We start from the raw sequence: 16,664 nt of genomic DNA, 5'->3' as shown, positions 1-16,664 counted from the left end.
GCACCCCAGTTTCTTCTCAAACCATGTCAAGCCACATTTGCCAGTATTCTCTAAGTAAAGGCTCAGCTCAAGTTGAAAATGTTTGTCTGCTGGAACTCTTGCAGTTGTATGCTACTCTGAAAGATGGTAATCCACCATGGGAGGTGACTGAGGCGGTCCTTTTCATAATGGCAGCCATAGCAAAGAGCGTGGATCCGTGAGTATGAGTTCCATTCTTTTTGTGAATAAGTTGACATGTAACATTCAGAATATGACATTGTCGGCTTTTTTTCCCCCCATCTGCAGAGAGAATAACCCAACACTTACGGAGATGCTCGAACAAGTGGTTCTTCTGCCCCAGACTGTGCACAGTGCGGTCAGATACACAAGCATTGAGTTAGTTGGAGAGATGAGCGAGGTTGTTGACCGAAATCCCCGTTTCCTAGGTATGTAGTAATTGTCTTTCAAGTCTTAGTGTATATTGTATTGTTAGCAGTTATACATTTATTGTACGTTGGCTATTTTAAATGTTTCCTTCCTGTGTAATTGTCTTATATACCGAAAAGGGTCGAAAAGTTAATTTACAGTTACATGACTAGATGCACTGCAGCAAAATGGTGTAAAACTTTTTTAACAAAAATTACATATGGGTTAAAAATTACTCACATTCTACAGTGCTACAGTTTTAGGCTTGGTGGCAACATTATTAAAAAGTTACGGGCATCACTCCAGAGCTTGAGGGGTCATTTATTTTTAGCAGCTAGGGACTGTGCAGGTTGCAGATCTCCTGGCCCTTATAATAGCATGTTTTACTCATGCAAGTGGTTAAACAGCTTTTCTCTGTATTTTTCTGTGTATTAAGCTATGTAGGCCACTGCTTCCTAGCTTTTGATTTACTTGCGCTCTGGATGAATGGTTCTGTGCTTTAAGCAGAATTCTTAAGCTGTTGCTATCAATTCTCTTCTCATCCTGTATCCTTTCCTGCTATAATTTTAGCTATAATTTTCTTTCCTCGTTGTCTGCTGTCCTAAATATTTAGGCTTTACAATGTTATAATGTACTTCAAAGAATACCTGTTATAACCACAGTTGCCTCATGATCCTTTCACATTTGTTGTTTCTTGATTGTTTGAAAACACAAGATCAATACGGGTATAAAATCTCCCATAGTAACAACATCATCCTGTACATGCACATAAGACTGCACTATAATCAATACCCCAGTTCAGTGTTGTTGTACATCACTAACAATGTGCTCTTTTGAAGTTTTTTATACTTCTTAAATCTGTTACCTGTAGGGTAACAATACAGTTCCAACATTTACTCAAGATACATAGGCGATACAAACAGACCGTATCACATGGCACGTTTAAGATTTGAATATACAGAATTGTCAATCAGCAAATTGTAGTGGAAGGATTCTAAATATACATTGTAAGGAAATGCAGCATTGGCAAGGACATTGATTTCCATCAGTATCCTCATTGCTGTCTGTAACAGAGACAAGCCCTTACTGTCAGTAGCAGTTAGTCAGTTTCGGGGAAAAACAGTGTGGTTCAAACTCTTAAGCTTGATGTGAAGGTAGAAGTCTCTTATAGCAGTAGTTTTGTGTCCCAATTTTTCTGCCACTCATCGGCTAGTGTGACTTTGTCTTCAAGATACTGTACTACTTCTTCATCACTTCTTAGCCAATAGGTTTCTTTTCCATCTCGATCATCTTTATACTTGTCTACATGAGATTGCCTCCCATTCAGATGGTGCGCTAAAGGCACTTCCCTCGCACACTTTTTGTTATAGAATTACCTATTTGCGTATCTGTATGGATTGGGCTGAATGCTTTTCTGGTGCTTAGGAATTTGCAACCAACTTGCATACTTAAAAGAACACATTGTGTCTAGCGTCAGGGTATAAATGGGACTTGCACTCATTTTTTGCTTCATTACATTTAAGCCTTAGCTATAGTTCATTGTGAAACCTTAATAGTGTTTCAAAACTTTTTATTGTGCCAGAAAGGTATTCGTACCAATCCTATACTACCTGAATCGCTAAATTACTGTGCAGAGTGAAGTTCGTGATTAATCCCACTACTTTGTGTTGTCTCCTTTTTTTTTCCAGATCCTGTGTTAAATTATTTAATGAAGGGTCTGAGGGAGAAGCCGCTGGCGTCAGTAGCTGCTAAAGCAATCCACAACATTTGCTCAGTGTGCCGGGACCACATGGCACAGCATTTCCAGGGACTTCTGGACATTGCCCGGGCCCTGGACTCTTTCGCTCTGTCTCCTGAAGCCGCTATTGGGCTTCTGAAAGGTTATTTACACCATTTGCTTATGAACGGTTACCTGAGATTAGATTGATGTTTTCTAAAAAGAAGTCTTTTCCCGCAACAGTTTAAAATTATGGTTGTTCAGGTTGGCATTTCAGTAAAAAAACAAATGCAGTGAAAAATGTGCACACATTGTTTTAAGGAGCTTATTTCCCTGATTTCCGAGCATTTTGTTTCTAGATGGTTGTTTTATTGTGGTAATGCAGAGACCATTTAAAAAGGAACTTGTATCTAATATTAGTGCCCAGTAGTTAGTCTACAGGAACTTGCAATATTAGTATTAATTTTTAATTTGTATAAGTGCAAGCATTTGAGCCAGTTCAATATCTTCAAATAAACCCTTTTAAAGCCATAGTGAGGAGTGAGAAATAAATTCTGAGTGCCACACTAGAGACAAAATGAGCAAATTGCTCAGTCCTTATGTAATCTGCTTACACATTTGGATGAAAAGACATAATTCCCAGAAGCCAAAGTTTGTCAGGGCGCATGCCATATTTAAGCATGTTGTCTAATTTTTTGTGGTTCCAGATCGGTATTAAGTGGACGAAAAATGAAACACCAGTGTAACGTTACTGAATGTGACTTTGAGCCACCATGTACAGCCAGTACAGCCTTCCCTTTTTTGTTTATACACATTGTAACATTAGTCTCTTGCAGGCTATCGAGAAGAAAACAGTTTTTTGACCAGACACAACAAAATCAGGAGTCCTTCCAAGTACAAGCATTTTTAATACCACAACAACAGATGTCAAAATTATTTTAAAAAAATCTTAGTCTGTTGTTAAGGCACAAAAAACATTTCTTTAAAGCTGCTTTTCAAAGTCATGTTTCCTAAGTACCTTGTCACTTTACCTCTCTTCAACATTTTCTTGTCCTTTGTCTTTTTTCCCCATCTTGCTTCCCTTTTTTATTTCCTTTTAACCTCTTTTTAAACTTCCCCATGACCGAAAGGTTTGATGGCTACTCAAAGTGCTTAATGAACAGGAATATGACATTTGATGCTTGTAAAGAGAGAAAAGTTTTTATTAAACTTGTAACATTTGGTCCACTAAGTCTTTGTGGATGAGGACACTGTCATTTATTCATTGATCTTGGCTTGTAAGTGAGCATAATGGAAACCCATAATGGAAACATGGATCCCTTCACAATTGGAACCAAGCACTCAAGGCTGTAGAGTTCTTTAGGCTGGCACCACACAATCGTCTGTTATCAAGAACGTGGTGAAGAATGATTCGTTTACCACCTTTCTCCACTACTCAGTAGGCCAATGCCTGTGCTCTCTGGGAGCGCAGCTCCCTACTCAGTTGGCAAATATGCATTTACAGGGTTGGTTGAGTGGGTTGTAAAGTGAAACCCAACTGTGATATCCCACTCTCTGAGGCTCTCAGCAAACAATTTTAATGAAACTGGCTTGAAATTTGCAGTTAATGTGCAGTTGCTCGCCTGTTTTGCCTTGCACTTAGGGTTAATGCACAGATATCCTGATACTGGAGTGTGCACCTCTGCCCACTGTTGCTCTTTGCTACTTATGTCTTTCCCTCAGATTTCCATTCTGACATCTCCTTAGCCAGTGTTGCTTAAGAAACATCAGAAAGCTGGGCTATCTTGGTCACTGAAGCATCTGCCAAACCCCCCAAATAATCACAACTTATTGAAAACCACTGAGGTCCTCTTACTGCCATTCTAGTCTTAATTATAGTCAGGCAGGACTGTCCACCATTTTTATACATGACCCTGAGTGTGCTCTCAATTATCTCGTGCATCACAGCTGTTTGAAAGCCCTTGCTTTCATTATAGTTGGTGTTACCTTAATTTTGACTAGTACTTGAAACATACCATACTAAGCACAGAGCAACAGTGGCAATTTAATATCCTCACAGGTTAAAAGAAACTTGAATAATACAGCTCTACAGAGTTGTGAGATTAACTCTTTATATTTTGTTATTCTTATTTTTCAGTTTCTATTTGTTTTTTCCCCCATTTTCAAAAACGTTGTGTTTTGATTGCTCGTGTCTTTTTTCTTTTCTTTATGTAGGCACTGCATTAGTTTTAGCCCGACTTCCACTTGAGAAAATTGCTGAAAGTTTGAGTGATCTTTGTGCAGTGCAGGTCGTAGCCCTTAAAAAGGTTAGTACTCTGTTTGCTTTGATTTGTTGTTTGGATCGCATAAACCTTCTATAAATTTCTCTTAAACTAAAATTGTATAATATGAGCTGTATATAGTATATAATATTTAGATGTATTCTCCTTTTAATATTGAAGTTTAAACTTTTCACTTTTTCATGAACATTTGTCTGCTTTATTAGAAGTGTTTTTATTTCAAAAACCCTTGTGAGATCTAACCAGAATGTTATTTTGGATTATCTCTTGGTAATTAATGAAATGTGAAGATCTGGGTAACCTGAAATTAATTTGGTATCTTTGGTTTATTTTAACAGCTTCTCTCCCAAGAGCCCAGGAATGGTAAATCTTCAGATCCCACAGTATGGCTAGATAGATTAGCAGTAATTTTCAGGTGAGCATTAAATATTTGTTTGGTAAATACATGAAGATTGAGTAGGTAGCTGCATCAGGATGTGTAGACTGCTGAGGAACAGGTAATGGTTTATTTCATGCTGTAGGGAAAAGAAAAAACACAGTGGCAATAAAATGTTATTTCTCTTTCTTTCAGCATATAATCATAGGATAAACATTTTCGAAAAAAATACACGACTGGCAGGATTGGCACTATATCAGAAGCTTTAAATTTCCCAGTGAATGCTACAGTGGAAATACAGTTTCTGCATTTTTTTGAATATTGTTAGCTACCCCCCAGCTTGTGGAGGTCAATGACAGTTTTCCTGCAATCTTCAGAGAGTTCCCTTAACCTTAACCATGATTATTCATACTAATATTCTGTCTTCTGTTATACCCTGAAAAATGAGAAACCTGAGAGCCTTTGTATAATTCCAGAAGCTTCTATTGCACCTCCAAAGATCAAAATGTTGCAAGAGATTTGGTTTGTTGAATTTCATTTAAAATAATACTTAGATTTGTAACATTAGTATTAAAATACTTAGAGTGTAACATTAGAGTGTAACATTTTTTAATTGTTTTAAGCAAGACATCATATGATCCAATCAGTAACTCATTTTATTATTTTTTTTATTTTTCTTTGGGAATATGAATAAATCTGAAGTGTACAGTATCTGTATTATAGAGGGGAAAAAATGCAGTAAACCCTCTGAGATGTTAGAGATACTGTATAACATATCTGAAAATCTGCCATTAAATTTAATTTCTGTACATCTTTATTGCTTTCAGACACACAAACCCTATAGTAGAAAATGGCCAGACCCATCCATGTCAAAAAGTTATTCAAGAAGTAAGTTACTATTTTAATTTAAATTCACATTTATTTCTAGGTATCCCCAATTTTTGATAAGTCTGTCTCTTTTGTTTTTGATCATTCATTGTTAAACATCAATTTTAAGTGCTTGTGGAGATCTTTTGACTTGAATAGCACAGATCCAGTTACAAACCAGTAACGTTTCAATTTGCGTTTTACTGACTGTCGTGCAGATTTGGCCTGTCTTGTCGGAGACACTGAACAAACATCAGGCAGATAACAGGATTGTGGAGCGGTGCTGTCGGTGTCTGCGCTTTGCTGTGCGCTGCGTCGGGAAGGGCTCGGCGGCCCTGCTGCAGCCATTGGTCACTCAGGTTGGTGTTAGGCCACGGATGAGCATGCTTGCTCAAAAGGCAGAGGTTTGACTCCGGTTGAGCAGATTTGTGGATTGCAGATCAGTCAGAAATTAAGGCAGCTGAAAATGTTTAGAGTAATAGCAGTCAGGATGCTGCATAAATAAAATGATAGCTGTTCTACAGTCCTACAGGAAGAAAGAAAAATGATTATAAATCTGTCCAATTTAAATTTCACATGAAAAACATTTAACTATTAAAATTTACAATACAAAAGTATAGAGCAGAGTATAGTTATATCTATATATTGCTTCAGCATTATAAGTCAAGTAATATCCAGTGCCTTGCAAAAGTATTACAGTTCTTGCAGTTTTCCCTTTGTTGCCTTAATATTTGTAGACATTATACTTTGATGTAGAAATATTTGTTATATTCAAAACCTACTTAACACATTCTAAGCAGAAAACAGGATGGAGAGTATGAAACAAAAAATGGATGTGATTTCATAAATATTACCTAATGAGGCACACAACTTCTCTTTCTCTGCAGGTGTTTCTTATGATTTAATAATAAATACAACAGTCTTTACGGTCCTTTAGTCAGGTGTAGGTTTTAAGCAAAGATTCAACCATGACGACTAAGGAGCATTCAGGACAACTCTGGCCTAAATGCTGAGTTGATAAATGCAGGAAGAATGAAAAATGCTAAATGTTACGTCTACTGCACATCACCCAGTCAACACCTCCCCTGTTGTCAAGAATGGTGGTGGCAGCATGATGTAATGTGGTGTCTGCTCATCTGCAGTGACTGAGAAGCACATTAAGTGTAAGGGGAAGATGAGTGGAGCAAAGTACAGATACATCTTTAAAGAATACCTGCTTCATTCTGCTAAAGCTGTGATGAAAATAATCTTTTCATCCAGAGAATGATCAAAAGCACAATACCACAGCTACACCGCGGTGGTTTAAGAATAAGAAATGGGATGTCCTTGAGTGGCCCAGTTAAAGTCCTGATTTGGTGTTTTAAAGACTGCAGTTTTGCACTTGTAACTTGGATGCAATTTCTTTTAAAAGTTATTGGGCCGTATTCACCTTCCTGGAAAGCATAACTAAACTTGATTTACATTCCACACTTTTTACTGTGTACCCAAGCAGTTTTTTTTTTGCTTTAATACTGCTTCCCCTTATTGAGTTGATGAGAACACAGAAGAAGAGTCTACATAAAAACCCCAGACCCCTTGTATCTAACTTTCATCATCTCTGAAGCACCCATATGATATGCACATAGTATGTTCCTACTGCCAGTGTGGATGGCTTTGCACTTATCCGTGTTGAATTTCATTTGCAAAGAGTGGACCCAATCCGTTATCTTGTCCAAGTCTTTTTGCTGCTGTTTGTTTGCCACTCCCCCTATTTTAGTATCATTAGCAGATATAATTTGCTAAACTATTCCAGAATCTAGATGGTTATGCTAGATGGTTGATCAGGGAGAGCCACAGGCCTAAATCTGATCTCTGCTGCATACCACTGCTCACATCTGCTTAATTAGCGCTGTATTTACACTACTGTTGTTTCAGTATGTGTATTATTTGAGATTATTTCCTTTTATTCAATTCCTTTTGGAAATTACCTCAGAAAATCGAATGCATGACTATCTGACTAGAGCTAGCCATTGTATGTTCAAGCTTGCTTACTGTACATGTTGTTAAAATATTTTAGAGTATTCACAAATATAAAACAAATATTTTTGAGGGACTGTGAACATTTCTTCTTTTTGCACTATGGATAATTCAGTTTTCATGGGTAAAATGGAAAGCCAGTCAGGGCATCAGCTTCATCAACTTGACTAAATTGTTTGTTCAGTATTCCCAAACCCTTTGAATAAAGAAGAGGTTCTTGTGCTTCCACGTAGTTTTAGCCTTTCAAGAAACTACTGGATGAAATCCTGGCATTAATTAGCTGCTAATCAGAAAATGAGCTAGATGGGATTGGATAGTCTTCTCTTGTTTGTCACTGTTCTTCTCCATAATTAATAATGCAGATTGTTATTCTCAGTTTAAACATTTTTGCCATTTGTCTTGTACCTTTTTTAAGACCACACTTAAAAAAATATTAAAAATTAAAAAAAATGGGGTTGAGATATTAATACTTCTCTAATTCTGTTATTTTTTTCAGATGGTGAATGTGTATCAGATTTATCCCCATTCTTGCTTTTTGTACTTGGGAAGTATCCTGGTGGATGAGTATGGAATGGAGGAAGGTTGTCGACAAGGGCTTCTTGATATGTTGCAGGTACTGATACTTCTGTTTGTTGGTTTGAAGTCTGACCTTTTTGCATTTATTTGATTAATTCCAATTATTTTGTTCTTTTTTAAGGCATTTTTATTGCTTTTGCTTAATTGCTTATCTGATTTATCTGTGGAAATTTAGGATATTTTATATTTATATACATGCTCCTAATCTAAGTCTTGGCATTGTTTTAATTGCACAGACCTACTCAACAAATATAGACCATAGTTCTTTCATCGTTTTTTTTTCAACAGTAACTTAATATTTTGTTTTCCATCTTTACGTATCAAGTCTGTTTGCATTCTGTAGTCTTTGGAATAACGAGTCCATATGAACCGAAATGTTACACACTAAGCATTCTCAAGATTTTGATAGATTGATATTTAAAGTAATGAATCCGATGATCTTTTTTCAGGCATTGTGTATGCCAACCTTTCAGCTGCTGGAACAGCCCAGTGGTCTCCGAAATCACCCTGATACCGTGGATGATCTCTTTAGACTGGCAACAAGGTAATAACCGTTTTAGTTTGATTTTCAGTTTGACAATCAAACAGGTTTTAGGTCTCTGCATAACTCTGTCTGCTCAAAATCTGGAACAAAAGGTTAAAACAGTCCAGCTAAGCAGACAATATGTTTATCATCAGTCTCTGAAAACTACAGGACCCTGTCATGCTCAAGGATTGTAGGTGATTGCTCTTGATCCATAGGAATGTAGTTCTCTAGCTGTGAAATAGAGCCAGGATGTTTATCTCCTTATGTGTTTTATGTTTTATTTTATTCTTGCAGTTTTTTTTTCTTGGGTTTGTTCTTCATATTTGTATATTTATCTATCAGATTTTACTTGTACCTATAGGTTTATTCAGCGAAGTCCTGTCACCCTGTTGGGCAGCCAGATCATAATCCATATTATCCAGTGTGCCATTGCTGCCACTACCCTTGACCATCGGGACGCAAACTGTAGCGTGATGAAGTTTGTGCGGGATCTGATTCACACCGGCCTCACTAATGATGTGAGTTCTCCCCCACAAGAGAGGAAACGGATGATAAACATTAAAATGTTATAACCTGTTTGTAGAATATACACTGTACTGCAGATATGTTAGGTGTTATTCACATGCAGCATCACACAGTACAGCAGCTTCAGTGAAGTGAACCTTTCACTTGAAGTACAAGAGTTGTAGTGGTCTGTGAAGTATTACTGTTCATACAACATGCCATGGTTTAGCTTTAATTAAATATCGCTTAAGAAATTACCTTTATTCCACTTTATTCCTTAACAGACTTTTATTTGCCATACTTGTTCTTATTGTAGTGAACAATTAAGCACGTCCAGCCCATAGCTTTTATTCTTTGTCATGATTGTTGTCATTCCAAATGTCATTCCTAGGTTCAGAGTCATCTCTGCAATATTGGTCTAAAGGTTTGACGTTTTGTGATTTTTGGTGTTCCATGACTAGGGTTAAAACAATCTCTATATATGTATGTCTTCTAGCATGAAGATGACTTTGAGTTGCGCAAGCAGTTGATTCAACAAGCAATGAACCAGCATGGGCAGCAGCTAGTGAGCCAGCTGATACATGCGTGTTGCTTCTGCCTGCCCCCCTACACGCTGCCTGATGTGGCAGAGGTCATCTGGGAAATCATGCTGTTTGATCGGCCAGTACGTTCCATGTGGCATCTACTCACTGAAAAGGACTTGTTGAAAAAAAGAAAATGTATAGGTTACTGTGAATACAAATACTGATGTTTAGTGATATCTGTTTTTGTTTGTCTTTAAAATCAGTCTTCTGAACAGTGATGAGACCAAGTGTTTTTAATAGAGCTAAGTACAGAAAGCTTTTGAATTTCTCCTCAAGAGGGCAGCATTGTATATACAGAAAATTGATTTTAAATCTGATTTTTTTGTCTTAGTTTTTTAAGTTGAGCTTTTCTTTCTCTTTAAAACTTAATTTTGTTACACTCAACTTTTCCTTTTATCTGTTGCTATATATTTTGTTCTGTTGCTATAGTTTTGTTGCTCACCACATCAGATCTAGCTGTTCCAGTAACAGCAAATTAAACATCACAGCATTTCAAATACATTCATTCTAGTGATGGAGGTGAATGTTTTGCCAGTGTGAAACATAATTTTAATTTTTTGAAAAACTTTTACACTGAGGCAACATATACATGTTACAGTTTGGATTTTAATATGTTGTAGCATCAGAAAAATGCAATGAAATGTAACATTCCTTTTATAAACACTTGGATAGACCTTCCACTATGTAAGAAAATTACCTTTATCATATTACATGGGTTGCTTTAGGATGTAGGATCTGTTTTGATCTTTGAGAGCATATTTTCCAGCTCTCTAAGAACATTTGGTCATTTTAAGAGCTTTTTTAAGATTTGATTTCAGTGCACCTAAAAGAACTGTTAATGACTGCATGGATGTTTTTCTATAAAACAGACATTCTGCCGCTGGCTGGAGAGTGCTTTAAAGGGTCTTCCCAAGGAGACTTCCGGTGGAGCTGTGACTGTGACACACAAGCAGCTCACTGACTTTCACAAACAAGTAACCAGGTAAACTGGAGTCTTCTCTTTCTTGATCTGATGCTGTTAAAAGGAGGTTCAGAAAGCCGTGCATGATTTACATTACACAAATATAATTTTGAGCCTAGTGTAAGGTGAATTTCTGACCTAATTGCCTATTGGATTTTGACCACCAGCACTAAAAAAGTTTTGGAATACATGTAGGTCGCGATTCACACACTCCTAATTTGCATGTGAGTTAACATGCGTCAGAAATATATACCACTTCTTAATTTAGGACACTCTCAGCTTTGTAGTTTTTCAAGACTTCCATTCATTTCTTAACCGCTTACTCCTGGTGCGGGTTGTGGACACAGGCTGAACAGGGATGATCAGACTTCCCTTTCCCCAGCAATAGTCTCCAGCTCCTCCTGGTTGATTCCCGGGTGAGCTGAGAGATATAATCTCTCCAGCATGTCCTGGGTCTGCCTCAGGGTCTCTTCTCAGTACACCCAGGAGGCATCCTCAGCAGATGCCAGAATCACCTCAGCTGGCTCACTTGAGTCTGTCCTGGGATCAAGGCCTTGTCGTGGTGGAGGGTCTTGAGTGCCTCCGGGAGCCTTAGAGGTGTGTTGTCGAGAGCTTTGCATTCCCTTGGCAAATTGGCCTAAGCTGAGTTGCTCTACGAAGAATGATCCATACTAGATCCCATGGTTGTTCCCTTAAACACTGAGAGAACCCGGCCCAGCACAGCCCAAAATGGCTGCCTGGGTGACAAGACAGCTGGGTGACAGGCATGAGCAGGACAGATCTGGACCCTGCAGCAAAGATTTCTTAGTCATTAAATACTAAATATCCACATCCATATAGAATAATGATAATTATTAGAATTGTAAAGGTAGTTCGTGATTAATACCGCCAGTGTGGTCCTGGAAAATGCTGCATGAATCAAAAATACGTAAATAAAGAAATATCATTCCTTGATTACTTGTTGTAGGGTTGCACTGATTTTTCAATAATGTAGTTGGAACAGATGCTGTTGTAGTCTTCTACATAGCTGCTATAAAACAATGACCATGAATAGTACTATATAAACATGTACTATTTATGATACAATTCAAATTATATTCCTGCATTTGCTGCCATGAACACAAACTAAAATAAATACAATTTTGTATGCTATCTGTACTTTTGTTTCTATTTTGTGCTACTCTCTTCCCCTCTAGTTTAAGAGTGTGTGCAATACTTATTGTATCATAGTAAATCAGACAATCAAGCTTTTGATTAATTGAAAGATCCCAATATTAATCTTTCATGTTACACAATTAAGAAAGAATTAAATGTATTTAAGTCCACTGCATTAACAAGAAAGGGATACCCTGGTGTGAGTTTTATTTTCACTGCAATATAAGTACAACCAAAGTCAAAGCTGAGCACACAAGAGAAGATAAAACATTTATATATATATAGCATAACAACTAATAAAAGTCAAATTTTAATATTAGACATCAGAATTATGTAACAGCTCACTGCTATATTTAAAGATACATCAGTGAGTGAAATTTGTTTTCTTAATGAATACCAGAATTTCTGCCTTCTTACACAATTTTGTTCCTCTTCCCATCTGAAACAATGTGATGTTTTTCTCTAATACTGCTTACTGGGTACAGAGAGGACCTGGGAACTTCCTTGTAGCTACAAAGCTGATTTGCAGATTTTTAAAAATATTTTCAATTACTGTTCTTCTTAGACAGATATGTAACAGAAATGGACATTACTGTAACACAAATTCACATCCATGATCTTGGGTCTTGGTAAGCATTATAAATCAGATTGTGTGATTCAAAGGTTTAATCTTCAATTTCAGTGTGTATTATTGACCCTTAACACAAGGCAAAATTAATTGTTTGGGAAAAAATACCAGGATGTTGGTTTCGGCTCATAACTGTATTTTCATAACCTTTTTTAAAGAAGCAATTTAAGTTTGATATTGCTTTTGGTGCAAAAAGCTAAATGTAAAAGCTTTTATGAAGATGAGGTATTTCAGTATAAGTTGGGGTTTCCCAAGAGACCTGAAGTGGTGAGGAAGTAAAGGCATGACCTCCTCCTTTCGTGTTTCGTGACTGTCTTACAGTCTTTCACATCTGCAAAACACAAAACCGTACTGAGGCGTATAGTCCCATTACCAAGTGTTGTGTAAAGAATGCATTTCTAAAAAAAAAATTAGCAACATTAATTGGAAAGCTGCTCTTTAGTGACTCATAAAACGCAGAACTTCCTTAAGGGGGTTTACCTGGGCCTGCAAAGACAAGCAAATGATTGTAATTTTGTTCCAGTGGAAAGTCAGGAAAGTCTTAATTTACATGAAACAGTAATCTAGATTCTTGGGCAAGTCTGAACGGGACTTTAGGAGTGTTCAGACACTGTGCTTCAATACAAACTATGTCCGTATAGGGCGCACTTATTGTAACTAATAATTCTTTCCAAAAATAACTTTTGCTGCTAAGGGCTGAAACTGCCCTCTCCTCTACAAACAGAAACTTGAGTCACTCATTTAAAATGAGTTTTTTGTCTCATCTTTTCTTTTCAACGTTTCACTATTTTGTTTGTTCCTGTGCTTTATGATGAGCAGAAGCAAAGGAATTTAAATTTCTGTTGAAGAAAATTGATAATTTATGAAAAACCATCAGTTGCAGTACTGTGGAGCAGTGGTTAGGGTTCTGGACCTATAACTAGAAGGTTGTGGGTTCAAATGAGACAGCACTGTTGTACACTTGAGCAAGATACTTCATCCAAATTGCTCCAGTAAAAATACCTAGTTGCAAATGTATGTTGATGTAAGGATGACTGTCATATAAACTAATACATTTTTCCTTTTCTGAACCAATCTGTATATTCTCAGTCATTCCTAATACCATAATTATATATAATGAAAATGTAAGTAGCCTTGTATATGTATTTTTCTTTATTGCTAAATCCCCTTTAAAATGTCTTACTTGTCACAACTAAATTTAATTTTGTCAATAGCAGATGTTCTTTTTCATTTGCAGTGCTGAAGAATGCAAACAAGTCTGTTGGGCACTAAGAGAATTCACCAGATTGTTCCGATAGCTGTTTGCACGTTCCACCAAAAGACCAGGTAAGAATAAGACAGGTGTTGTTAGAACGTACATGATATCAACATATAATATTACAAATACTACGATTTAAAAATAAAATAGTCATCCCTCGCTTTTCGCAGGTTCGTACTTCACGGTTTTAGTAATTCGTGGGTCGCCCTCCCCAAAAAAACACTACTTGTACTTCCCCACGTTATATATTAGTCCGCCTATGTGCCATTTCGCGTCCGTTAAATCCCTGCGTTTCCTTGTTCAAGTGAAGTTTTTTGTGCCCCATATCTGTTATTTTGATTAAATATGGGACCTAATCGTGCTTCTAGTTCTTGTGCTAGTAATCCTGGACCTAAAAGACGCAAGAATGTGATGACTTGGGCAGAGAAATTTTGCACTTTTAGACACGTTAAAAGAAAGAAAATCTGTTCAAGGAGTTGAAGGAAAAACAGAAGCAGCTCCCCATCACAATGTTTCTGCAAACAAACGAAACTCCAACCACCGAAAGTGAACCAATTGCAAAATTACATTAAAAGTGAGTGAAAAATAAAATGCTTTTCATTTTCATGATTTTGTTAAATGACTAAAAGGGATTTAATAACAGAAACATTAAAAACTGTATAAAAAAGCACTTAAAATCCGAATAAAGTTGTTTATTGGGCAGAAAAATTCAGAATAAAGTTATTTGTTACCAATACTTTTATGCCTTTCCTTCATCTTCCCCCTACCTTTCCATGTGTTCAAAAATGCGAAAAATCGAGCAATATGCTCTCTACTGTTCTCTTAATCACCCTCAATTAGAAAAAGAATACTAAAATGTTTTTTTGGGACCGGGGCTGTTTTGGAGAGGGCGGTCAAATATTTGTGGGTTTTTGATTTTCGTGGAAAGTCTTGGAAACTTTCCCCGTGAAAAACAAGGGATGACTGTATACATAAGGGTCACAAAAGCATAATGATTTGCTGTACAAATGAACATTTGTGAATACCTTTCAACATATTTGCATGTATATAATTAGTTTTATTACAGATTATACTATATAGCGATAGCAGTATTCATCAGGCAGACTGCCATCCAATTGCTTTGAAGTTTTGGTCCAAAAAATGAGCTAATTTTTAGGCTAAATTTGCATGTTTTTTTTTTCAGTGATTACAGTGGAGTATGAAAGGTAGAATTGATTCATAGGATTGATTTTTTTTTAGTTTAGATTTTTTTTTTTAGGAAAGATATCACCGATTAAACACTGTAGCATGTCCCTTATACATTTTAAATTGTAAGTTTTCAGTTTTCACCAGATGTTTCACAACTTTGGAATTTTAGTACGTGGAAAACTTGATGTGAATGGTGTGATTAATTTTGTCTGCTGATTTGCTTCATTGTACTGCTGTAATTACACATCTCAGTGTTACATGTAGAAATTTGCTGGGTGTATAATGGTAAGAAGTTGGTAATTTTGCCTTTTGTTTTTTAGGACTGTCCTTTGTTTGCAACTTTGAGAGGTAACATTATAGAACATGGTGACTGCAAATAAAAAGGGAACTCCCTCACGAAGGACAGAATGGGATTCAGCCTACTGTGTCAAGCCATGAGGGCAATTCTCAGCATTTAGTGACTTACTTTACAAAGGTTGCAAGAATGAGATGGGTACAACGCATCCATCAGCCTGGCGAACAGATGGCTGCCGCTGGACAGACAGCATGAGGGAAGACTGCTTTCCTGGGGACTGTGCTAGATAAGGAACTTTTGCTGATTAAAAAAAAAAATAGTAATTTGCTCAGCATTGGTTGGATTTCCACAAATCATGGATCCATTGTGGAAAAAGAAATGGATGTGCCTGGTATTTAAAAACAAGTAAAAGACTTCTGTAAGTTTTTAAAAAGAAATGATTTATTTTCATTGAACTGTCTTTAGAATGACCAAACATGGTTTGCTCTCTGTGCCATAAAAAAGCAAATCCGTGTGATTCCAATTGCAAAGCACCCTTGGGATTTGGAAATAGTGGTGGGAAGTTTCATCTGCCCATTACCTTTACCTTTTTAAACATTGGCTGGAGTTTTATTGTTCTGATGCCAGGCCAAGCTGTAACATATTGACCAGTGGACTCTGGCTGTTATTTTTTTTGTTTCCTTTCTTCTGTAGCAGCCTGCCTGGAATTCAGGTTATCAGATGGTGGCTGCCGAGTTGTAGGAGTTGTGCCGACATGCTGTTCCATCTGGTGTTGTAGCCATCTCGTGAACAATAATAAAAGTGAGGACAACAACCTGTTTCAGCATTGTTTTGTGGTTTCATTAAGCTGGAGATTTTTGTTTTCTGTGCAGCTCAGCAAAGAACCGGTCAAACGAGTCTTAAGTCAAGTCACCTTTCTTTTCAGTAGCAGTGTAATCTTGTAGGCAATTTTAGCATAAATCCTTTTGCAAATGAGTTGCTACACACTGCCTCATCCCACTGTGTCCTTGGAGCAACTCCCTTTTCCTATTAGTCATTTAATTGCAGCCTTCACGTGACTCAACAGACTTCTTTCAAGTCACAGTTTTCTGCAGCAAAAAATAATAACAGGTTTTTATTGCATGAGAAATTAAAAGGCCTGTTTAAAGATACAATCTGTTGAAGTTAGGAACAGCAATGATAGCTGATAGGTCATGAGAAAATATTATAAAGTGAAAATCTCAAAAAAGACTAAAATCTTACATTTAAACCCTGGCCAAAGCTGGGTTGCACAGCTTTGTCTCTGATTTTTCATTATAATCCAGTAAGTGTATTTCACACTTTCATGAA

General features: G+C 36.9%; 1 protein-coding gene across 2 annotated transcripts in view; it reads left to right on the top strand.

Annotated features, from left to right (window-relative positions):
- The window catches only part of tnpo3 (transportin 3), a 31,591-nt gene extending 15,438 nt beyond the window's left edge, over nucleotides 1–16,153 (top strand). The window contains exons 10-23 of one of the 2 annotated variants that reach the window (XM_006633221.3): nucleotides 105–196; nucleotides 286–425; nucleotides 2,094–2,285; nucleotides 4,337–4,428; nucleotides 4,740–4,816; nucleotides 5,605–5,665; nucleotides 5,863–6,003; nucleotides 8,157–8,273; nucleotides 8,686–8,780; nucleotides 9,124–9,280; nucleotides 9,763–9,930; nucleotides 10,720–10,832; nucleotides 13,832–13,920; nucleotides 15,361–16,153. In XM_006633221.3, the coding sequence (XP_006633284.1) occupies nucleotides 105–196; nucleotides 286–425; nucleotides 2,094–2,285; nucleotides 4,337–4,428; nucleotides 4,740–4,816; nucleotides 5,605–5,665; nucleotides 5,863–6,003; nucleotides 8,157–8,273; nucleotides 8,686–8,780; nucleotides 9,124–9,280; nucleotides 9,763–9,930; nucleotides 10,720–10,832; nucleotides 13,832–13,892 (1,506 nt within the window). In that variant the 3' untranslated portion in view covers nucleotides 13,893–13,920; nucleotides 15,361–16,153. Of the gene's footprint in view, nucleotides 1–104; nucleotides 197–285; nucleotides 426–2,093; nucleotides 2,286–4,336; nucleotides 4,429–4,739; nucleotides 4,817–5,604; nucleotides 5,666–5,850; nucleotides 6,004–8,156; nucleotides 8,274–8,685; nucleotides 8,781–9,123; nucleotides 9,281–9,762; nucleotides 9,931–10,719; nucleotides 10,833–13,831; nucleotides 13,921–15,360 lie in introns of both variants that reach the window. The other variant, XM_015352231.2, reaches the window with a different exon arrangement.
- Nucleotides 16,154–16,664: the final 511 nt, after the last annotated feature.

The sequence above is a fragment of the Lepisosteus oculatus genome, chromosome 7, assembly GCF_040954835.1.
Source record: "Lepisosteus oculatus isolate fLepOcu1 chromosome 7, fLepOcu1.hap2, whole genome shotgun sequence".
NCBI lineage: Eukaryota > Metazoa > Chordata > Actinopteri > Semionotiformes > Lepisosteidae > Lepisosteus > Lepisosteus oculatus.
Note: the sequence above shows the minus strand (reverse complement) of the source record. Positions and strands in the feature narration are given on the sequence as shown.